General features: G+C 48.1%; 1 protein-coding gene across 3 annotated transcripts in view; it reads left to right on the forward strand.

Moving 5' to 3' along the window:
* The window catches only part of Dlg5 (discs large MAGUK scaffold protein 5), a 105,583-nt gene that overhangs the window by 67,643 nt on the left and 13,760 nt on the right, over window positions 1-24,180 (forward strand). For 2 of the 3 annotated variants that reach the window (XM_041634040.1, XM_041634041.1), the window contains 17 exons: window positions 2,879-3,011; window positions 3,677-3,804; window positions 4,467-4,642; window positions 4,887-4,990; window positions 9,048-9,140; window positions 10,428-11,447; window positions 12,483-12,606; window positions 12,935-13,079; window positions 14,220-14,332; window positions 14,927-15,016; window positions 15,214-15,364; window positions 18,618-18,780; window positions 18,933-19,066; window positions 19,548-19,697; window positions 21,794-21,977; window positions 22,954-23,102; window positions 23,831-24,001. In XM_041634040.1, the coding sequence (XP_041489974.1) occupies window positions 2,879-3,011; window positions 3,677-3,804; window positions 4,467-4,642; window positions 4,887-4,990; window positions 9,048-9,140; window positions 10,428-11,447; window positions 12,483-12,606; window positions 12,935-13,079; window positions 14,220-14,332; window positions 14,927-15,016; window positions 15,214-15,364; window positions 18,618-18,780; window positions 18,933-19,066; window positions 19,548-19,697; window positions 21,794-21,977; window positions 22,954-23,102; window positions 23,831-24,001 (3,228 nt within the window). The remainder of the gene's footprint in view (window positions 1-2,878; window positions 3,012-3,676; window positions 3,805-4,466; window positions 4,643-4,886; window positions 4,991-9,047; window positions 9,141-10,427; window positions 11,448-12,482; window positions 12,607-12,934; window positions 13,080-14,219; window positions 14,333-14,926; window positions 15,017-15,213; window positions 15,365-18,617; window positions 18,781-18,932; window positions 19,067-19,547; window positions 19,698-21,793; window positions 21,978-22,953; window positions 23,103-23,830; window positions 24,002-24,180) is intronic. The other variant, XM_041634042.1, reaches the window with a different exon arrangement.

Below are 24,180 nucleotides of genomic sequence, written 5' to 3' on the forward strand. Positions count from 1 at the left end.
CATGTGCAGGCGGCCAAGCCTCACACAGTGAGTGAGTCCTTTCAGGAGGGAGTGGCAGCTTCCCTTCCTCCCATTTGAGATCTGTCAAGATCAGTGGCTTCATTATTTAATAACCTACAGCAGAGCTGGGTACTCTAAGGAATAGTTCAGAGCTCCAGAGACAGGAACAAGGGGTGGAATCAGGTACAGGATCCCATCAGGTGGGAATACAGCTTATTGGTAGAACATGGCATATGTAAGACTCTCATTTCGTTTAGCACTGAAATCAAAAAGAAAGAAAGATTCATTTTAAGGAAAACTCTGGAAGCTCCAGAGTATGGTTTGGAAGTAGGTTTTGCATATTGCTTGAGCCAGAAGACATACAAAGCACTGGGTTCTGTTTGTTTATTCAGTATTTCAACTATATATATATATGTGTGTGTGTGTGTATATATACACATATATATTGATATACATCAATATATTTTGAGTTAATTAAAAAAGATGAGAGGTTTAGTTGAAGGGAAGTTTTTGTTTAAGATTTACTTTATTACTTATTTATGTGTATGTGTGTATCTGTATGAGTACGATGCAGCAGCTGCCGGAAGAGGGTGTCCAGTTCCTAGGAACTGGAGTCGGCTGGTTGTGAGCTGCATGTGGGTGCGGGAACTGAACAATTGAACTTAGGTCCTCTGTAAGAGCAGCCAGTGCTTTTAACCCTGAGCCATCTCTCCACCCCCATCCCTCTTCTTTATAAGCTATGGATGCTGACCTGCTCAAGTCTTTCCTATTGAATTACTTTTGTACCTTTGCATCATTTGATGGTATTTCTGGGGCACTCATTCCATAACTTTGATCCAAGTGTCACCACGTAGGCTCCATTGCAGATGCTTTAAAAATTTTAAGTTGGATGACTCCTCACATAATTTTTAAAACCTTTATCTCTGTGTGTGTGTGTGTGTGTGTGTGTGTGTGTGAGAGAGAGAGAGAGAGAGAGAGAGAGAGAGAGAGAGAGAGAGAGAAGAGAAGAGGAGGGGAGGGAGAGAGAGAGGAGTCAGTTCTCTCTCACCTTCTTGCTGAGACACGTTTCTCTTATTTCTGCATGCTGTCCACTCTAAGACTGGCTGGCTTGTAAGCGTCTGGGTGACTTTTCTTCTCTCCTTCCCGTCTCCCTGTAGGAGTGCCTAGATTACAGATGCACGCCACCATATCAAGCTTTTTAATTTGGTTCCAGGGCTCTGACTTGGGTCATCAGGCTTGCACTACATCCATGTCTGTCCACTGAGCTGTGTTACCATCTCTCACTTTGTATTTCATTTCCAAGATGACATTAGGTGCCTAACTCTCTTCCTCCTGCATTTGTGTGAATGTTCTTAAAAGGTTCCTTTCTTGTGTGTGTGACATCATACCTGCCACAAATAACCCAACAGACGAGGAATTTATTTGGGTTCATGGTTTTGGTGATGTTAGTCCATGGTTGCCTGCTCCTATTTTTTGGGCAGGATAAGGTTGTGAAGGGGACATGTGGTGGAGGACAGCTGTTCACTTACTGGAGTCCCAGAAACAGAAAAGGGACTTCAAGAGGAGCGGGGACATGGTATGGATTGACCCTGAGGACATATTCCGAGTGACCTACTTCTTCTAGAGTCCCACTTTCTACTTCTCACCACCTCCCAATAATGCTATCATATCAGGAAACGAAAAAAGATTTAGCCTGTAGATTAAGTCAGAGCTCTCATTGTCTTATTGTCTCTGGAGCAGCAGTTCTCAAATTGTGGGTCATGATCCCTTTTGGGGATGATTTCAGATACCTTGCATATCAGATATTTATGTGACGATTCATAGCAGTAGCAAAATTATGTTATGAAATAGCAACAAAAATAATTTTGTAATTGGAGGTCACCAAAACCCGAGTAACTGTGTTAAATAAAGTCTGAGAACCACTGCTCTAGAGACACCCTCAGAGGCACATCCACAGTTGTTACTAGTCAAGACATTCCTCAGTTCAGTCAAGTTGACAGTCGAGACTAACACCATGCCTGGAGAGATGCTTCAGCCATTAAGAGAATGCACTGCTTTTACAGAGGACCTGATTTGGCTCGCAGCACTCAGTTCACCATCTCCTGTGACTCCAGTTCCAGGGACCCAGTGCTTTTGGCTGCTGTGGACACCCGCACATATCTCCTACCCATAATTTGTTTTTAAGAAACACTAACCAGTGCTGGAGAGATGGCTCAGAGGTTAAGAGCACTGAGGTCCTGAGTTCAATTCCCAGCAACCACATGGTGGCTCACAACCATCTGTACTGAGATCTGGTGCCCTCTTCTGGCGAGTTAGGCATACATGCAGATAGAACACTGTATACATAATAAATAAAAATCTGGAAAAGGTTTTTTTTTTTTTTTTTTTTTTTTTAAAGAAACACTAACCATCTGGGCCATGGTGAATCCCAGCACTTGGAGGGTAGAGGCAGGTTGATCTCTATGAGTTCAAGGCCAGCCTGGTCTACAAGAGCTAGTTCCAGGACAGGCTCCATAGCTGCAGAGAAACCCTGTCTTGAGCCCTGTGTGCTAGGTAAACACTCCACCATTGTGCTACATTTTTAAGCCCCTTGCTGGCATTTGACCTGAATTGCTTTATCCTGCTAGATACATTCTGGGAGGATTTCTGTGTTCAAAAAACAGTATGGAAATCCACTTTGGGAGAATTTCAGGTTCAAAAAATGCTACTAAGGAAACCCAGTGATAATTCCAGGAAGCTTTACCTAGCTTATCAGGAAGCTGAGTGTCAGGGCGAAGAAGCTCCACTTTGTTTTCTGGAGCGGCTGCCTTAGTTTGGTGCTGAGTCATGAGATGTTTTCCCCTCAAAAGGCCACTGCCACAGCTCTTGTTGTTCTCAGGGAGCAGATGGAATGCCAGCTAGAGAAGGAGGCCCGGTTCCGGCAGCTGATGGCCCACAGTTCCCACGACTCAGCCATTGACACGGATTCCATGGAGTGGGAGACAGAAGTTGTGGAGTTTGAGAGAGAGACGGTGAGCTGCCTCAGGTGGCTGTGCTAGTCACTGGGTGCCATGACTGAACAAGTGGAGGATGGTTCTGTTGGGTATTGTTTCATGGCTACCTCCCCCAGGGCAGAATGCATCTTTTCCCCTGTTGCCATCTGTCCTAGGTTGAGGTTACTCTTGCCATGAAGAAACATTATGGCCAAAGCCACTTGGGAAATAGAGAAATTATTTGGCTTATGCTTCCGTACCTTTGTTCATCATGGAAAGAACAGGGACTCAGACAGGGCAAGAACTAGAGATAGGAACTGATGCAGAGGAGGGATGCTGCTTATGTAACCAGGATAGCCCCGCCCACAATGGGATGGGCCTTCCTACATCAATCACTAATAAAGAAAATGCCCTACAGTCTTGCCTGTGGTCTGCTCTTAGGGAGACATTTTCTCAGTTGAGGTTCCCATTTCTCAAATGGTTCTAACCTATGTCAAGTTCACATAAAACTTGCCAGCAAAACACCCAAGCTGGGTTATATCACTCTTGTGTCTCATGGTGGTGCTGGCAAATCCCATGAAAGGCAAAGGCCCCAGTAGAGGACCAGGACCAACACTAACAGGGCTGCCTCCTCAGGACTGAGTGCCTGACTTGGGTATTTCTCCTCCCTGTTTGGTGAAGATCTGCTGGTGCTGTTTTCACAGGAGGATATAGACTTGAAAGCGCTTGGGTTTGACATGGCAGAAGGTGTGAATGAGCCTTGTTTCCCTGGGGACTGTGGCATATTTGTTACCAAAGTGGACAAAGGAAGTATTGCTGATGGTCGCTTAAGGTAAGAACTGAGAGGGTTCAGCCCCTGAGGGGAATAGGGACCCTGCCACCCAACCTAGAGCACCCCAAGGAAGACAGGTGGCAACAAAGTGAACATGTCCTAGTAGCCGAGAACTCACAGAGCTGTCAAAGCCCTGGGCTCAGCTGGGGTGATCTTAAAGGAAACTGCCTCTTGGATCCCTCTGAGTCTGGCTTTTCTCCAGGTACCAGGGGCTGCGTCTTACTTCTCTGAGTAGCATGGGTTCAAACAGTGATGAGAGTAGGATGTGGCCTGTCTGCTCACCCCATGTAATAGCGAGCCCGACGGAGTGGTACACCACCCTAACTATGCCAATGCTGGTGTAAGCACAGTGTACCCTTTAATCATTCTTCTCTGTAATTCTTTGAGGCAGGTACAAATATTACCTCACCTTACAGATAAGGAGACTAAGACAGCCGGGCTAAGTTCTACAGCTAGTAAGTAGCAGAGTCAGGATTTGAAGCCACATGTTTAACACCAGCACCTGTGAGTTTCACAACTTTATAGGCAGAAACGTACGTAAGTGTGGATGCAGGGAACTTGCTCGCTCACTGGCATCTGAGCCTGTAAATAGGCATGTAGTGAGGGGCAGCTACAGGTCTTAGGGTCTGAGCAGGTGCCTGCCTGGCCTTGTTTCCCATCAGGGTCAACGACTGGCTGCTGAGAATCAACGACGTGGACCTCATCAACAAGGACAAGAAGCAGGCCATCAAGGCGCTCCTCAATGGAGATGGAGCCATCAACATGGTCGTGAGGCGGAGGAAGTCCCTGGGTGGAAAGGTCGTTACCCCCCTGCACATCAACCTTAGCGGACAGAAAGGTAGTAGGCCTACCGGATCATCGTTTCCCTGGGGGTGCATGTTGTTAGTGTCCTAATGCAGCCCAAGTGCTCTCCTGGTGGGAGGTCCTAGGAGTCCCCAGTATCCGACTCACCAGACAGGATGTGATGAGCCCTCTGGTGGGAGTGTTACAGAGTGGGGAGTAGTCCCTTTTACAAACTTAGTCAGCAGAACTGGGATGGGACAGCCAGGCCAGGTCACCCAGTGTCCTCCTCTGGCTCACAGACAGTGGCATCAGTTTGGAAAATGGAGTGTATGCTGCTGCTGTGGTACCTGGAAGCCCAGCTGCCAAAGAGGGGTCTCTCGCCGTGGGAGACAGGATTGTCGCGGTGAGTCTCCAGAACAGGGCGAACTGTCCGCTAAACATAGACATTGCGCCGTGTGATCATTCAGAAAAGCAAAAAACCCAAAAAGCTTTCTCCTATGGGTACTGTAGACAGGAAGAACAGTCTAGGATGGAGGTCAGACTCACTCTGTTGCTCCCATACACTGATAACAGCGGAGTTTCTCTTACTCATCCCTCAGTGTGAGAATGTCTACAACGGACAGTTTTCCAAGAAAGAATATCTATGTGATTTGTTTTTCTAATCACATATGTGTATTTTGAGAGATTAAGCAATCCTCCTGCCTCAGAGTCATTTTTTTTTTTTTAACTGATCAGTATACCTATTCTTTTAATTTTTTCCCCATTATCAACATTGGGGAAATGGTCAAGTGTAATGTAATGTAAAATGGTCAAGTGATTAAAAAGCAAAAAACAACAAAACACATAGAGAACAAAGTGTAGTAGTTCCCCTTCTCCCTTGAGTCCACTGATAGAGGTCTGCCCCCACATGGAAGGTGCCTGCAGTCCCGACCTCACATGCTCATGTAAGTCTCTCTATATGTAGGGTTCTGGCATTTGTGTTTAAACACAGCAGTGCAATCTGCAGTTTGCATTCTATATCATAGGTGGCTTTCCAAGTCATCTTCACTCACAGTACCACCTCATGAAGCTGGGTTGCTTGGTGATGCATACTTAAAACTGTCTCCTTCTGATCGACATATGAGTTGTCATCACCATCTGCTGTGAACTTCATCTGTAGTACAGCCGCTTCGGAACTCAACAAGAAGTGTGGGTGTTAGCTGAGTAGCAGGGTTTGTTGTGTCAGTCTTCAGATCAACCCACTGAGCTGGAAAATGCATGTGCCTTTCCATGGCATGTGTGTGAAATTCCAGTCGTACAAAAGGCGGTAGTGATAGCACGTTGTCTGGGTCTGGATCCGTCTGTGGTTCCCATTCTGCCAGAACTGTGATTAACAGTTTACTGCGTTTACTTCCAGAAATGTTTCAAGCATGTCTATCTCTTCTAGCTCATTTGGAACCATAACATCCTCATTTGTTCATCTTGGATTTTTGTCTGACTGAGATTCATGTCCTTGGATCTGCCCTGTGGTTCTTTATAAATTAATATAATCAATCAATCAATGATGTTGGGGATGGGACCAGGGTATAGAGAGTCATGTGTGCTAGGTAAGCTCTCTACCCTGAGCACACCTTCCTCCCCTATATGGGCGCTCAGGGGCATTGACTAATGCTGCTAGCCATTCCTGTGTGCTTTTATAAGCAGTGCTCAGTGGCTACCAGTGACCCTCTCCTGGGGTCTTCTTGAGAGCGCTGTGGAGCAAATCCCTGGGTGGGCTTTCCTGGGTCAGAGTGCATAGGCATCAAATGACTACCTATGCTGCTGTGCCCTTGTGTGTCCACAAGAGTCATGAGTCATGTCAGCCTCACAAGTACCTGAGGAAAGGCTCATCACTGAGTATCCTTGTTCTTCAGACTTGAGAGCCAGTGCTTCCAAACAGCGTGGTCACATGGAAATGTCTTAAAAATGGAGACGAAGTATAAGGAAAACACATTAGTTGCCCTTGCTGACATAATTACATCCTATAGATACTTTTTTTAGCCTTTGTGTATGGAGGTGGTAGTGTGTGTGTGTTCATATGGCTGCCTGTATGTGCAGATGTGGATGTGTTCCAGTGCATGTGGAGACCAGGACCAGAGGTCACCACCTTGAGAGTTGCTCGTTAAGAATCATCTTTTTTTTTTTAATGATATCATATGTAGGATTGTGAGGGCACAATGGAACATTGTGATGTCACAGTGGAGCATTGTAATGTCATAAAATTTTCATGTCTTGATATAATTGATCATTGTGATATGACAGTGTACCATTATGATAGCACCACTGAGCAGTGTTATACAGCATTTGGTAGAATAGTAGACTACTGTGAAAACACAGTAGAGCATTGTGATATCAGGGTGGGTCATTCTGATATCACAGCAGAGCTGTAATGTCATATACAGAATTGTGACAGCAGCATGGAGCATTGTGATGCCACTTTAAAACAGTGTTACAGTGAACCTGTGACAACACTGAGAACCACTGGAAGCACAGTAGAAAGTAAAATTATTTAAAAACAGGGTGATGTGAGGGATACCTTGTAGGAATTTGTTGGCCCAGTGTTACATTGTGATGTCACACTGAACTGTGGTATAATAATGTAGCATTGTCTTGGCACAAGTGAGCATTTTAATATGGCTATGTATTGTATGAGACTTTAAAAAGTCTTTCATTTATTTTTTGACAATTTCACACATGTATACAATGTATCTTGATTCCCTCCTGATGCTTCTGCCAACTCCCAACAGTTTATGGCAATTGCCATGATCCATGTTCAGAAGACAGCACTACACAGACCCTCTCCCATCTTAAGTTCTTTCTGTCCCCTCTTTTCAATGTTCTCTGAGCCTTGGGTGGTTGGTACAGATGTTCAGCTTAGGACTGAACACTCAACAGTCACTTACTCTCTACACTTTGGTTACTTATGAGTCAGTACATTAACCAATGGCCACTACAGCAAGAAGCTTCTCTGGCTGATGTTGGAAGCATCACAAATCTATAGATATAAACATAAGTATTTAGAATATAGTTTGACAATGTGGCCATTTAGCAAAACAACAGACTCCAAAGCCATGAGCTTTGACCAGGTTTATAATAGAAATCATAAATTCCCTCCTTTGGAGCAGACTTCAAATTTAGTCTGAAAGCATTTGGTTACCCCCTAATGTTCGTGCTACTGTAGACCACTCGTCATGTTGTCCACCCATACAAGGTACCTCTGTTCAAACTCACATATATAAATTAGCTTACAGAATAACGGGTTCCCATAATAGTTATTGATTAACTCACATCTTCCCAATCTCTTCCTAATTCTTCCTGAGCCTTTCATCCCCATTCACCTTGTTTTTTGAGATAGGGTCTCTCATTGGCCAAGCTTTTCCAAATAGGCTGGGTTGTTGCCAGTGAATCCCAGAGACCTACCTGTATCTGTCTCCCTAGCACCCGTGTCACCATACCAAGCTTTTTACCTGGCTTCTGAGCATCAAACTCAAGGTGCACAGCAAGCACTTAACCAAGTGAGTGCTCTCCCCAGTTACCCCATTTTCAAGCTTTTGACTTTGAAATAATTATAGAATCAAAAGAAGTTTTTATAAAGAGAGTACAGGGAGGCCTTATGTACCATTTATCCTCTATTCCCCGTATTAAAGCCACCATGGTGACACTGGTGTGGTGTATATGCATAGTTCTGGGTGGTGTGATCACAGGTAGTTTTGTATAAACATTGTAGTCACATGTAGAACCATTTCTTCATCATGCCTGTTTTCCTTCTGTCTCCTCTGCACACCCTACACATACAGTCTCTTACCTGGCAGTTAAGCTGTACTTATATGAATGACATTATGTAATATGTGACTCCATCAAGGCTTTATTCACCCAACATGATCCTGTGAGAGCCTCCCAAGTGTTTCCCTATAGCTCAGGTACACCACAGTGTGGACATTCACTGTTCTAAATGACCTTTTTGAGAAGCTTTGACCGTGTTGGTGAGGGGTGAGGACAGATTCCAGGAGAGGGTGTTGATTCTCTTTGACAATGGCAGTGCTTCATTCTATGTGGTACTTTCTATGTCACAAAGGCTTCTCATAGCCATGGTCTCCTTTCCATTAGCCACCCACCTCCGTGAGGCATATGTATTTCCTGGCTACTCACAAATGAAGGAGTGGGCTACTATCACACAGTAGAATGTCTCCCTGCGGTCCCCCGTGTTCTGGTCCCATCCAGCATGATGTTATGATTGTGTTCCCCTTGCTTCAGAAGGCCCTGCTTCTTAAGTGACTCCAGGCGTGCTGATTAGCACCTTTCTTTCCTTTGCTAACCCCTGAGTTTGGCTCCTTATGTAAATAGTCCCAGGATTGGCAGATGGGCCCAGCCCCTGGCCTGGCAGCCTGGGAGCCTGAGGCCACCCCATTGATAGGCCTGACCAGTTCTCTCTTTGGTCCTAGATCAATGGTATTGCACTGGACAATAAATCTCTGAATGAATGTGAATCTCTGCTGCGAAACTGTCAAGACTCCTTGACCCTCTCCCTCCTGAAGGTGGGCACTGGGCACCTCTGCCACTGTTGGGAGGGTGAGAAGTGCCTCAGCTCCATGCACCTGAGCTGTTTCTAAAGGGCACCAGGATTGTTGGGGAAAATATATTGATTTTAAAATGCAGGGTGTAGGAAGCCTGAGAGGATGTAGATTGAAAACAGTACTATTGAGAATAGTTGGGTACATTTCAGTCTCTGGGCAATCTGGTGGCCCTAGCGATGGTTAGCTTCCTTAGGCCTGGCAGTGGACTTGGAGTTTTGAAGAGAATAGCCATATTTGATGGTAAACTTGAAAGTTCTTAGCCTGGGAAATACCAAAATATATGCGACTTTCCAGTGTTTATCAATGTCAGCATAGACAAAGATGATAAAGAGTATCTGGTAAAATCGTTGAATCTGGTGAGAGTGGGTTTATAGGTACTCATTATACTTTTTTTAAAATCAACTTTTCTACATAGTTGGAAAGGTTAGTAATAGAAATGTAGGTAAATGGGCCCAGCTAGTTCACTAAGAGATGCTAAGTTATTTCTTAAAATTAATTGATGTTGGGGGACTGTTTTAGGTCTACAGACCATCTGAACTGGCAGATTGTTCTCATGTGTCCCCTCACGTGAGCGCTCCAGCCTAGGTTTCCCCTGGTATTGCTACCTTACATTTGTGTGATGCATTTGATACAAATGATGAGCCATCACTGCTGCATGGCTTAATGGGGGTCACTGTTGATACTGTGATCCTGTGAGTATGGACAGACGCATACGTGCTCATCATACTCTACAGGTAGTGTCACTGCCCTAAAAGTCTCTTGTGTCCTTCTTTGTCTTTGCCACTTCTCAAGCCTACAAGAACCACTGATCCTTTTCCTGTCTCCAGGCATCTGTCTTTTCGAGACATCATGTAACTGTAGCACCCTATCACGTAGACTTGCTCACTCGTGCACAGTTCTTTCCTGTGACTTTTTGTGGTGTGTGAGCTCACCTCTTAGCCCTGGCTAGTTTCCTGTTGCCTGAGTTACCATGAATAATTTACTTTGATGCTCAGTGATTCTTACACAGTGTGCACGTGGCTGCATATCTTGCTCAAAGTCGACAGAATTTTCTTGCTCTTATAATTTCTACGTAGCCAGGCCCATGAGAAAACTTCACCGTTAGATAGTAATATGTACATGAATCTGTGTTTGCCTTCTGTGTGTCTGTCTGTCTGTCCATCACTCCTGTCTGGGGATGGTTTCCAGTGACAGTGGTAAGTGATGACATCTCACTTTTTTTCTCACCTCTCTTCATCCCTGGCTCAGGTGTTTCCCCAGAGCTCCTCGTGGAGTGGCCAGAACATCTTTGAAAATATCAAGGACTCAGATAAGATGCTGAGTTGTCGAGCACACGGCCCAGAGGTCCAGGCACATAACAAACGGAACTTGTTACAGCACAATAACTCCACACAGACAGATATCTTCTACGCAGATCAACTGGAGGACAGGAAGGAGCTGGGTCCCCCTGGAGGCAGCAGTTCTTTCCTGCACAAGCCATTCCCTAGAGCCTCCTCTCCAGCCTCTCCCCAGGCCTGCCCTAGCACCTCGGAGCGTAGTCTGAACTCATTCCGTTCCGATGCCTCTGCTGAACGTGGCTATGGGCTGGTGGGCGTGCAGAGCCAGCAGCCTCTGCTGTCTTTCGAGACTGGGGTGGGCCCCTGTGGGATAGTAGAGGCTCCCCTGGACAAGGTAGATCCGGACGGCTCCAGCAGTGGTGGGACCTGGCCCAAGGCTGTGCTTAGTTCCACGTCAGTACCTGAGAAGCTCTCTGTCTACAAGAAACCCAAGCAAAGGAAGTCCATCTTTGACCCAAATACTTTCAAGCGCCCACAGACACCCCCCAAAATAGACTACCTGCTTCCAGTCCCTGGGCTTGCTCACTCCCCCCAGCCCTCCAATAGGGTAGGGTCTCTGACACCCCCAAAGCCCCCCAGGAGAAGTGACTCTATCAAGTTTCAACACAGGCTGGACACCAGTTCTGAGTCAGAAGCCACTTTGGTGGGAAGCTCACCTTCCACCAGCCCTCCAAGTGCCCCACCCCCCAGCATGGACCCCGGGGAACCCATGCATGCTTCATCCACACGCAAGGCAAGGGTCCACATCGCCTCCAGCTACCACTCTGAAGGGAATGGAGAAACCTCCTACCTGCCTGCCAAGAAGTCCTGTGATGAGGACCTCACCTCCCAGAAAGCGGACGAGCTAGGACCGAAGCGGCGCCGGCCAAAGTCTGCCCCTAGTTTTCGGCCCAAGATTGCTCCAGTAGTGATCCCTGCTCAGTGCCTGGAGGTAGAGGTTGGCCTGGAACTGGAGCAGTGGGGTGGGAGCCTGCAAAATAGCCTCTCAAGAGTTTCCCACAGAGCTGGGGCCCTGTGCTGGTGGTGTGTACCTGCAAGAGTGATAGGGTGGCAGGGGGGGTGCCAGTGAGCAACAGTCCCCTGTAGATGGGAAAGGGTCATGGGATGCGCATGGAGTGGGAAATGACACTAAGAACACTTACTGAAAATAATGTTTGGTTTGCTTGTTAAAGAAGTTTTTGAGCTTATTTAAAAGGAAAAAAAAAGGAGGAAAAAATAAGTCCTCCTGAGTAAATTGAGAGCCTGTAGAGGAGAGGTAGAAGGGAAGAAAGGAGGAATGAAGGGGAGTGGGGGAAAATGTATAGCTCAATTAAAACTATAGAAGGTTTTGAGCTTATTAAAAAAAAGCTAAATGACAGATTTGCCCAAGAAAGGTTGGGGAAAATGAGTGGTACACTTGAAGCTGGCTGTAGGGCAGGCTAGCTGTGTGTGCTGAAGTTTCCAGAAGGGGAGATTGCTAAGAAATTGAAACTTCTGGGGCACTGTGCACACCGCTCACTGTGCTTCCTGTCAGGCATGTCTTCTCATCTTTCACTTCCACAGTCTGTGAAGGCAGATTCTAACTACTACAACAAAAAAGCCAGGTAGTGGTGGTGCACGCCCAGCACTTGGGAGGCAGAGGCAGGTGAATCTCTGTGAGTTTGAGGCCAGCCTGGTCTACTGAGCGAGTTCTAGGACAGACAAGGCTACACAGAGACTCTGTCTCAGGGGAAAAAAGAAAAGAGAAAAAAGAAAGAGAAAGAAAGGAGAGGAAATGAAGGAAGGCAGGCAGACAAGCAGATTCTTTCTCTGCACTTGCTATCTGATGGGTCTGAACAGGGGAGCCTTTGCTTCCAGGTGTGAGGCAATGCGAATAGGTCACTCCTTTGCCTGAATGGGAGGAGCTGGTACATAGGACTGAAGTCAGTTTGCAAATATACTAAGTATTAACTTTCCCTAGTAGACACTATTGCTTTTGATTCTGCAGGAACAGGACTGTGTTCCAACCAGCGGAGAACTCTCCCCAGAGGTTCAGGAATGGTCCCCGTACTCACCAGGGCATGCTAGCCGGCATGGCAACCCCCCACTCTACCCCAGCCGGCCATCTGTGGGTAAGTAAGCTGCTGGGATAGGAATTGGAAACAGGGTCATTGTGGGTTCACAGGGATGTCCAATCTTTGGAAAGAGGGGATATTCTCCTCAACACATAATTTCTTGACACCATTTCTATTGGATGTAATCTTTGCTTGTTGCAATGGATCAGTTTTTTCTAACAGTTGGGGAAGGCCACTAGTAAAAGCCATATGGCAGATTGGTAACTAAAAGTCTCTACCTAGAATCCCTAAGACTGAGACTGCCTGGTGTTTATGGGAGGGTGTGTTCCAGTCCAGGGCTCTCTAGGTGTTTTGGAACCACTGTTCTGATCCAGCTCATTTCTAGGCACTGTTCCCCGGAGTATGACTCCCAGCACCACTGTGAGCTCCATCCTGCGGAACCCCATCTACACCGTGCGCAGCCACAGGGTGGTACCCTGTGGCTCTCCACCCGTGTCCCGCGATGCTGGCCCCCAGGGCCTATCTCCCAGGTATGCCAACGCACTTACACTTTGCTGTGTACCAGTTTCCAGTCTCCTAGTTGGAGAGTTACTGCAGCATAGGGGCCTGAGGGCAGAAAAGCCTCTTGACTAGCTGGGAAAGGGCTGAGGGCGTAGAGAATGCTGTGTGAACTCACTCTGATATTCAGAGGACAGTGATGGCAGGTCTGGGGCCAGTGCTGAGATTTCAATGGAGAAGTTTTTCTGACTAGGTAGAATACCACTTAATATATTAAAAAAGAAACCTGAAATTGGGGGGGGGGGTGGACAGATCAGAATTACCCTTATCTATTCATTTGGAAAATTTTTAATGATCAACTTCTATGTCCCAATGGCTATTTGGGTTTCAAGGACAGACAGTGGTAAACCTGAATGGCAACACCCCATTCATGGGCTTTGTGTTCAGTGCAGGAGTCCAGACGTATGAGAATACGACTGTGGTAACGTGTGGTGATGAGTCAGAGAAACAGGGTGACAACAGGGCTGTGGTTGGAGAGAGGGTGTCTAGGAAACTGAGTGTTGTGCAAGGCCCTGGCCTTAATCCCTCAGTCCAAGAGAAATTAGACAGCAGGAAGGAGGGCTGCAGGGCTGAGGGCTGTGTGTCTGGGAGCATAGTGGGAGCTGTGTGTGTGTGTGTGGGGGGGGGGCATATGGCAGCAGGGAGGCCCAGACTAGGACACAAACCCTGAAAGACTGTCTGGGAAACTCCTGGGGTGTTTTAAACAGGGAAGGGATGTCAACATTACACAACCTAAGCCACCTTGTTGGGACTGACTCCTAGCTAGCCGGATGTGGGCGGTCCCTGGGTACTGTCCCCTGGCTTCAGCTTGTGCCATCCTGAGTGAGGTATAACACTGCTCTCTCCAGGACTCTCTATGCACATCCCGCCCCCCCTACCCCACCATTCCACAAGGCAGAGCCTTGTTTCCCTCGTCTACCCAATCCCACTCTTGACCTTGTGTGCACCCTCTACTGCATAAAAGTCCTTAATAGATGTCATCTGTGAGAAGTGACTGGGGTCAGTCTGCTATCCTGTCTTAGGGAGTACAGGCTGCTTACTGTGTTTCCCCTGTGGTCATGTCTGGTCTTAGTCCTTCTCCAGAGCCCCTCACCTCTCTGATTTACTCACAGTGTCCAGCACCAGGGACGCCTCAGCCTGGACCTGAGTCACAGGGCCTGCAGTGACTATTCTGAGATGAGAGCCTCCCAGGGTTCCAACTCTCTGCCCTCCAGTGCTCGTCTTGGTAACTACCACTGGTGCTTGTATTTTGATAACAGGTCTCTGGGTGGGCTGCCCTTGTGACTCCTTTCCCTCCAGAGGCTGAGCTCAGCTCCCTCCCCTGAATGGCTGCTATCTTGTGGCCTGTCTAGCATACCTATGTGTTCAGAGCCACTGCCTTCTGCCTGCAGCTTCATGATGGTTGCATTTGTTTCCGGTGACATCTTGGTTGGAGTCTTGTTTCCTGACCCTGAGTTAGTCCATCCTGGGTGTCCTGTATGGATACACACTTGGGGGAAGTGTAACTCTGAGGAGAGTGTCAGTGTTGTGTGGTAACAAGAGTGGGTAATAAGTCTTTAGAGCTTCAGAGACAAGATGGAGCATCTACTGCAGCAGTTAGGTTACTGTTTCATTTTGACCTGCAGCAAGGCAATGTGCTTCTGTCCTGGTGCATTCTGAGCCTGCTAAGTTCCATCTAGCATGAGGCACCAACGGTCTCCTCTGTAGTTCCCCACATAATTTTCCTCAGAGGTATCAAACAGGCTTTTATGTTACTGCATTGAATGCTGAGAGGCTGTTCAGTAAAGAGGCCTGACGCTGTCTCCTCCTGGAACGACAGGGTCTTCCAGTACCCTGCAGTTCAAGGCAGAGCGGATTAAGATCCCATTAACACCAAGATATCCCCGGTCTGTCATGGGCTCTGACAGAGGTAAGTACTGGGCATTCCCTCTTGTGCCTGCTCCCTTGGGTCCTCTCTAATCATCTCAGTGGGTTGATGAGGGTCATCTGAGCCTAGACCTCATCTGTTGCTGTGGGGACCATCAAGGCCCAGGTCATAGGATGAGACCCACACAGCCCACATCTAGATTGCAGATCCAATCCCGTCCATCTCTTCTCTCATGACAGGTTCATTGTCACATTCTGAATGCAGCACTCCTCCCCGGTCCCCACTAAACATCGATACCCTGTCCTCCTGTAGCCAGCCTCAGACCTCAGCCTCCACATTGCCCAGAATTGCTGTCAACCCCACTTCCCATGGGGAGCGGAGAAAGGACAGGTAAGTGTTAATGAGCACCTGTGGCTGGGGCAAGCCAGGGGACTTCACGTCTGCTCTGGCCATGGGGAGTCCAGAGAGCATGAGGCATACTGTCGAAACAATACAAGTTAGAGACTGGGCAGGTCAGGTGTAGATGGCAAGGGCGGAGCAGGGTTTGCTCCTCCCCTGAGCAGTGACTAAACATGATGCTTGAGATGGCCTGGCGGTGACAGGGATAGCAGGGTGCTGCTTCCTGTTTGCAGACCCATTTACACACACTGTAAAAACGTCAGTTATAAAAGTCTCAGTTGCATGAGTGTCTCCAGTTAGCTCCATTTTCCAAGAGTCCACTGTGTCCAGACCACCTGAGTAAGCTCTGTGTATGCAAACTCGGTGACTGACCTGACCTAGCTAGAACCGGGATTCATTCTTATCCCTTCATCTTCGGCTCCAGGTATAATTTGCTACATTTCTTGGTTCTTTGGCTCTACTCAAAATTGTTTCTTTGTTTGTTTCTATTGAGAAATGAAATGCACGTAGACAGGCTGATCTCTGTGAGTTCCAAGACAGCCAAGGCTATGTAGTGAGACCTTGCCTCAAAAAAAGTAAATAAATAAATATATTAGATCATATTTGATTTGAAAATCTGAACTTGTAAGAAAAGGAACCCAGTGCGTATTAACTTGAGAACCCAGGAGAGCAAATGTATGTAATGCTAGGCCCTGGCCCAGGTCACCAGCCACAGGACTAGGGTGCTTTCTGGGCGACACCCATGGGAGTGTGGGGGTGTGGCTCTGCTCAGCTCTAACTCTGGCTTCTCCACATGAAGTGTGTCTTCAGTAGAAAGGGCCTGTGACATGAGTCATGCAGCCTATCGGCTTCCTGCTCCCAAAGGTATGAGTGATTCCTGCCCTGCTGGGGCTGACAGTCCAGCTAGAGGTGAATTTAGCCCCTGTGATCCAAGCAACAGCTTCCTAATGAAAGGTAGTCTCCTATCTAGAACCCGGAGTTCCCTATCATATAGTCATGAGAGAAAATCAGGGAAATGAAAAAAGTAAAAAGAAGAAGAAAGTCCCATGCAGTCAGTTGAGACGTCTGCTATTCACGGCAGAGAGTATAGTGTCTGTTGTAGTGTCATGTCATATATAGCATGAATTTTAATACTAAGTAAACGTAATAATCTTGATGTACAAATTAGCTTTGCTCTGAGGAAACTTTTGTCATAGTGTAAAAAGTTAATCAGGTCACTGGAAAGTTGGAGGAAGTAGAGATCACGTTGGTCACATTCTCCAGGACGCCCTCTCTCTGTAGAAATCTGCCCATGCACAGATACATAAAGTGAAAAAAATTAAAAAAAATACTGACATACATATGTATATAAGTCCCAAAAATGGAGTTGCTTTTCTCTATTCCACATTTTTCCAGGTCAGGAAACCCTGATGCATAGGGTCATTTGGGAGTTTCCTGGGTGTGTGTGAAGTGTGTGTGTGTGTGTGTGTGTGTGTGTGTGTGTGTGTGTATGTGTGTTAATGTGGACAGAGGAAAGGTCAGCCACTGGGTGAGGAGGAACCTCAGATGGACCCTAGACCTGCTCTCTCCTTTCGGTGCCTATTCTCCGTTCCATCTTCTTAGCCTGACCTATGAGGATGGTCTTTAGATGACTAGCTGCAAGGGACTTAGAATTCTAAACTGCCTGACACTCTAATGCATGTTCAGTGGCGGAATTGACTGTATGCAGGAACTAGAAGGTTAAAGGGGAAATTTGTGGAGGCGTGAGTTTGGGAAGTGAAATTACCCGGCAGAAGTGTTTGAACCGTTTCACAAGATTTTCATGGGATGGTGAGATGGCTCACTTGCTGCCAGGTCTGGTGACCTAAGTTTATCTCCTGGACCTAGGTGGTGAAAGGAGAGAACTGGCTCCACCCCCACCCCACAAATTGTCCTTTTATCTCCACACATGCAGCATGACCTGCACGGGTGTATATGCACATATATACACACATACACCATGGCCTGCACGGGTGTACATGCACATATATACACACATGCACCGTGGCCTGCACGGGTGTACATGCACATATATACACACATGCACCGTGGCCTGCACGGGTATACATGCACATATATACACACATGCACCGTGGCCTGCATGGGTGTACATGCACATATATACACACATGCACCGTGGCATGCACGGGTGTACATGCACATATACACACATGCACCGTGGCATGCACGGGTGTACATGCACATATATACACACATGCACCATGGCATGCATGGGTGTACATGCACATATATACACACAAATGAATAAGTCAATGCACGGGTGTACATGCACATATATACACATACAAATAAATAAGTCAATGTGAAGACACAGCTGTGGGGACCCAGACTGAGGTCCTCTGAACTTGTGGGTTTTCTCTTTGTCTCACAGTAGTGACAGAGCAGGTATTTCCTGCTCACAACCTAGAACTTATGGCTTTGACTGAGACTGAGGGGCCCCTCAGCTGGAAAAGCTGCTTCTAGGGGGAGGACTTGCAGAGTTCTGGGTCTTATGTTCAAGTGCAGTCCTTCTGAGTATCCCTTCTCTCCTAACCTTTGTTCATCGATGTATCTCTTCCACCACAGATCCCTTCTGAGGCTGCCCGTGGCCATTAGGCCCAGGTCCTCCTCGCTGAGGAGTCTGAGGTTGGCCTGACATGAGGCTCTCACATCCTTTCATGCCCTTGGATATGGGGACAGCTCCCTGGCCAGTAAATGCATGGGCACACCCTTACTCCATTAGTCCCTTAGCCCTCTTCTCATGGCTTATAGCTGTTTCATTTTCACTCTAGGGACCCATAGATATAAGTACTAGCTAGTCATACCATCTTTGCGGGGAGGGATTAGGGGACAACTTTTTGTTGTCATCTTTTTGCCAGTGGGTGTCTTCAGAACTCCCTCCATGGGATATGCATAGTACGTGTCCTGAGATGACTGTTTCATCAAATAAAAGTTTGTGTGTGTGTGTGTGTGTGTGTGTGTGTGTGTGTGTGTGTCACTCCCAGTTATAGTTCACATCAGTCATCCTCTATCTTTTCCATGTTTGTTTGTACTGCATGAAATTTCAGGAATGTGTTTCTTTGTCCAAAGTCAGTTTGCCATCTCCCATCTTATCAGAACACCGAGCTCTGGGCCTTCCTTCACACTGCTGACTGCATGCCTGATCTCAGTTTTCCCGTTCTGTCCCTTTGGGTCTGAGTCCCTGAAACTTGGACTGTGTCTCCAGGCCTTACCTGGAGGAGCCACGCCATGTGAAAGTGCAGAAGGGTTCAGAGCCTCTGGGAATCTCCATCGTGAGTGGAGAGAAGGGTGGTGTCTACGTCTCCAAGGTGACCACAGGGAGCATCGCCCACCAGGCCGGCCTTGAGTATGGGGACCAGTTACTTGAGGTAAGAGGGAGTGGCCCTCCCTCCCTCCTTCCCTCCCTCCTTCCCTCCCTCCCTTTTCTCTTCGGTCCTGTCCTACAAAGCAGTGTTCCCAAGTCCATGTTCACTGCCTCAGTCATTACCCGTCACTGAGTCCACCCTGGGCATCTTCCCAGTTCAATGGCATAAACCTGAGGAGTGCCACCGAGCAGCAGGCCCGACTGATCATCGGACAGCAGTGCGATACCATCACCATCCTGGCCCAGTACAACCCACACATTCACCAGCTCAGTAGCCACTCCCATTCCAGGTGAGCATCCAGGTGCTGCCTAGGCTGGGGTAACATTACGAGTACAGACAAGGGTGCGGGGAGCCACAGCAACCAAAACCTCAGTCCCTAGCACAGGATTCATACTGTGCTTGACTTTGTGTGGGAGCAAACACTGGACACCTGCCTGTACCTGCACCCAAACTGTGGGTCCCAAGGTAGATGACAGGAGTGGTACGTGTCCTGTAGAGTCAACATGCATAAGTTGGGGAATAAAAGCAGGTGAGAAGGGAAGGGGGCTTTGGTGTCCTCTTGGTTGGATTCTTTGGAGAGAATCCTTGATTGGAGAAAGGCAGACCTATGGAGCAGGACGCACAAGTCCAGACTCCTTATGTATCTGCCTTTCCAGGACTCAGTGTGTGAAGTCGGTTCCCAATTCACAGTCTGGACCCATTGCCACACTGCAGGGGTCGTGGCTCTGGCTGCTTGAATGCATCATATTCTTTCTGTTTCCCACCTCCAGCTCCCACCTGGACCCTGCTGCCACCCCTCACTCTACTCTCCAGGGCAGCAGTGCTGTAACCCCAGAACATCCCTCTGTCATTGATCCACTGATGGAACAGGATGAAGGCCCTGGCACCCCCCCAGCCAAGCAAAGTAGCCCCAGCTCCAGGTCAGCATAGGCAGTGCTACGGGACTCCATTTGCTCATCTGCTCCACTGGGACAGACCCCACACCAGGCCTGTCTTTTTTCCTTCACCCCTCCTTCTCTTCTCTCCTTGCTTGTGTCGCTTTTCTTCTGTCTTTCCTTCTCCTATTCTGTCTCCAGACATTCTACCTTTATCAGCCAGGAAGGCCCCAGGTCTCTGCTCAGCGGCGACATTGTTGATGTTAGGTCAGGGACCCTGAGGTGTGCTGAGTGGCAGTGCTGAGAGAGGCAGCTAGGGCTGAGCTCTGCGGCAGGGAGGACTGTCAGCTAGGTATGCACACTTCCTGTGAGCAGACGGGGTTCTCCCATAGAGAAGCTAGAGAAGAGAGCAGTGTCAGGAGGAGAAGGTTCTTAGAGGAGCCTTGTGTCAGTCTAACCTAGAATTGCCTCATCTCATAAGTGTCCCAGTGTCATGCAGATTGAGGCAGCTCTGCCTGGGGATCACTCCTGCTGGAACTTACCAGGGGTGGCCTCTTCCTTTATATGTCCTTCATGGTTTCCGAGGGCGTCTGGCTTCCTCACTGTGTTCCCAGATTCACCCTGATCCCACTCCACTACTACTGCTACTACTTCTACCTCCTCCTCCTCCATCTCCTCCACCTTCTCCTTTTTCTTCTTCTTCCATCTCCTCCTCCTGCTTCTTCCTTCTCCATCTCCTCCTCCTTCTCCTCCATCTTCTTCTTCTTCCCCCATCTCCTCCTCCTCCTTCTCCTTCTTCTTCCTCCTCCATCTCCTCTTCCTTCTCCATCTTCTTCTTCCTCCCCCATCTCCTCCTCCTTCTCCTTTATCTTCCCCTTCTTTTTTCATTAATTTATTTTACATCCTGACCCCAGCCTCCTCTCCCTCCTCTCCACTCATCCCCCCTCACCTGTCCTCTGCCACCCCAACCCACCCCTTCTCTGTATTTGCTCAGAAAGGGCAGGCCTTCCAAGGGCATCAGCATAGCATATCAAGCTGTCAAAAGACCAGGCACCTCCCCCAGTATTCAGGCTGGGCAAAGCAATCCAGTATGAGGATTAGGTTCCCAAGAGCCAGCCATAGCACCAGGGAACCCTGCTCCCATTCCTAGAGTCCCACAGATAGACCAAGCTACACAACTGTTGCATATATGCAGAGGGCCTAGGCCAGTCCTATGCAGGCTCCCTGGTTTTTGGTTCAGACTCTTGAGTTCCCGTGACCCAGGCTAGCCATTTCTGTGGGATTTCCTCTGATGTCACTGACCCCTGTCTTCTATGATCCCTCCTTCTTCACATAGCTCAACCCAATGTTTGACCATGGGTTTCTGAATCTGCTTCCATCAGTCACTGGATGAAGGCTCTCCACTGACAACCTCGGTAGTCACCAATCTGATCACGGCATAGCCAGTTTAGACTAGCATCCATTGCTGTCTGAAGTCTTAACTGGGGCCATTCTTGTGGAAGTTTCCTTTGCATCAGGCTTCTAACTGAGTCCATAAAGCTCCCCCTTTCCAGTCATCTCTCTCAACATTCTCCCCCTCTGCTCACCTTCCAACCCAGTCCCTTAAGTCCCCATGCCCACCCACCCCCATTCCAACCAGGGGATCTCCTCTATTTCCCCTTCCGAGGGAATTCCATGCATTCCCCCTTGGCACCTCTGGTCTTGATAGCAAGAGCCCCCGCATTAGCTGGCAGAGAGACTGCTCGGATGTTTCCCTGAGTGAACTGTCTGTCTCTAAATAGCAAGGCCAGGTCAGGCAAGCTCAGTAGAGGAAGAGATGCCTCCTCAGGCACCCAGTGACAGCTGGCTCAGAAGCATGTCTATCAGGGTTAGGGTTAGGGTTAGGATTAGGACTGGCTTTCTTGTGTTCTCTCTGAATGGCTTGTTGCCTCTTTCTTCTGTCTATCTTTCCGTTCGCATTGCCACTCTTGCTCTCTGACTCTGTACCGAGTCAGTAGAGGAGAACCTGTGATCAGCCAGCCCCTTGGCTCTTAGAAGTCCAAGCCTGCCAAACAAGCAGGCAAGGCATCGACCATGGCTCTCTTCACTTATCCTGAGTCTCTCCTTGCACATGTTAAGGACTTCATTTTCCTTCTTAAAAGGATTGTGGGAGATAGCAGCAAGAAGAGCCCCGATCCCCGCATTGTTTTCATCAAGAAATCACAGTTGGATCTGGGAGTGCACTTGTGTGGTGGGAACCTGCACGGGGTGTTTGTGGCCGAGGTGGAAGATGATAGTCCTGCCAAGGGTGCCGATGGCCTCGTGCCAGGGGACCTCATCCTGGAGGTGAGTTCTGCCACTGTGTGTGCCAGGTCACGTTCATGCGTTCTCATCTTCTGTCCTCTTGCATGACACAGAAGATGGGATTATACTTTATCTATAGTAACTTATCAAGGCGGGTTATTCATCTTGTAAATGAGGGCTACTCCCCAGCCCGTGGGCAGTGTGGTGCGCCGCCGAGGCAACCCAAGGGCTTAACTTAACTTGACACTGATCCTGAGGAGCCAGAAGGAAGTGCCCAGTCTCATGAGCACTAGGTCTCTGAGCTGACTGATTTGGCTTTCTCTCTCTCTCACGCTCTGGATCTCCCATCCCATGGGGGAGATGGCACGCAGATGACTGTCCTAGTTAAGGTTACTGTTGCTGTGATGAAATACCATGGCCAACACCAAACTTGGTTTATTTCAGCTTATACTTCCAGGTAACAGTCCATTACTGAGGGATGTCAGGGCAGAACTCAAACAGAACCTGGAGGCAGGAGCTGATGCAGAGACCATGGAGGAGTACTGCTTATTGACTTGCTCTCTGTGGCCTGCTCAGTCTGCTTTCTTATAGAACTCAGGACCAGCAGCCCAAGGGTGGTGTCCTCTACCCCTGCCACCAACAGTGGGCTGGGCCCTCCTCCCCCATCAATTACTAATTAAGAAAATGTTCTACAGGCTTGCCCATAGATCAGTCTAATGAAGGCATTTTCTCAATCGGGGTTCCCTCCCCTCAGATGGCTCTAGCCTATGGTAAATTGACATAAAATTAGACAGTGCAATGGCAAATACATGGTTTCATAAGTGTAAAGTAGAGATCTTCATTGATAGGTAGTCCCACCGTATCTAGTAGCCAGGAAATCATATAGAGCACAGGCACAGGGGAGACCAAGATCGGTAGAGGGGAGGCAGGCAGAGTCCAAGACCGTCCTGGAACCTTTTGAGTATCCATGCTATCCCTGCCACTGTCTTTCTGACCCTGGCGCTCTTTCCCTGCTCAGTATGGCAACCAGGATGTGCGCAGCAGGACAGTAGAGGATGTCTATGTGGAGATGTTGAAGCCAAAGGATAATATCCGCCTGAAGGTGCAGTATCGCCATGAGGAATTCTCCAGAGTCAAGGGCCTGCCTGGTGACAGCTTCTACATCAGGTGCCAATAGCAAGGGTTAGGGCCAGGGGAGGGACTCTCTGTGGACAGTTCATAGGGTAAATGGATTCCTGGACTATTCGCCCCGAGGACTCAGGCCATCATTGGTTGGCATGACTTTTGCCTATGTGAGATACTTTTGGGGACAGGGGAAGGGTCAAGACTACAAGAGTCTTGAGACCTGGAGCATCTTAGACTACTCTATGGGCTGTGTTCCTCCTGTGGTCTCTCCTGAATCCCACAGGGCCATCTGTAGTATGCATGGATCTCAGGTGTCCATGGTGCCTGTAAGTCATGTGGGAATCATGTGGGAATGACATCAGGCATCTTCAATGAGCGGCTCAGGACGGGTGTCATGTCCCCCATGACCTCAGACCACAAAAAAGATGAAAACACGCATGGGTAATAACTTCCCATTCTGCAGGAGGGAAATGGTGTGTTTGCATCTATAGGAGGTGCTAGTTCGCAGGAAGCAGCCACTTCGATTGCTGAGACAAGTGGATAGAAAATGTCTGTTTGAAAGGATGGGGTACAGGAAGTGATGAGCCCTTAGTGTTAGAAAGAAAAGGTGATAGATACCTCTATCCTGCTCTGGAAAGTGTGTGATGCGGGCCTCTTCAGGATGCCCCCAAATCCTGTCTTGTGGTGTCTGGAGACAGCATAGACAGCTGCCTCAAGAGATGGGCGTGTGTGATGTGGTCTCAACCTGTGTCATCTCTTCCATGGTCCAGGGCCCTATACGACCGTCTGGCAGAGGTGGAGCCTGAACTGAGTTTTAAGAAAGATGACATCCTGTATGTGGATGACACATTGCCCCAGGGCATGTTTGGGTCCTGGATGGCTTGGCAGCTGGATGAGAATGCCCAGAAGATCCAGCGTGGGCAAATTCCCAGTAAATATGTGTAAGTCTTCTCCATCTCCAGGCAGGGACCACAGGGGCCACCAGCGTGGTATGGGACCTCACAGAGCTGCAGTGACCCAGAAAGTTGCTCCTAGATGAGCCAATGCATAGAAGCACCACGATGAGTTAGGATGTATAACCTCTTCTCCCAAACAGAATCATGAAGCTGTGAGTCCTCCC

Source organism: Microtus oregoni, unplaced genomic scaffold, assembly GCF_018167655.1.
Source record: "Microtus oregoni isolate MIOR12 unplaced genomic scaffold, Mior012 000045F_ref0000178, whole genome shotgun sequence".
Classification (NCBI taxonomy): Eukaryota; Metazoa; Chordata; class Mammalia; order Rodentia; family Cricetidae; genus Microtus; species Microtus oregoni.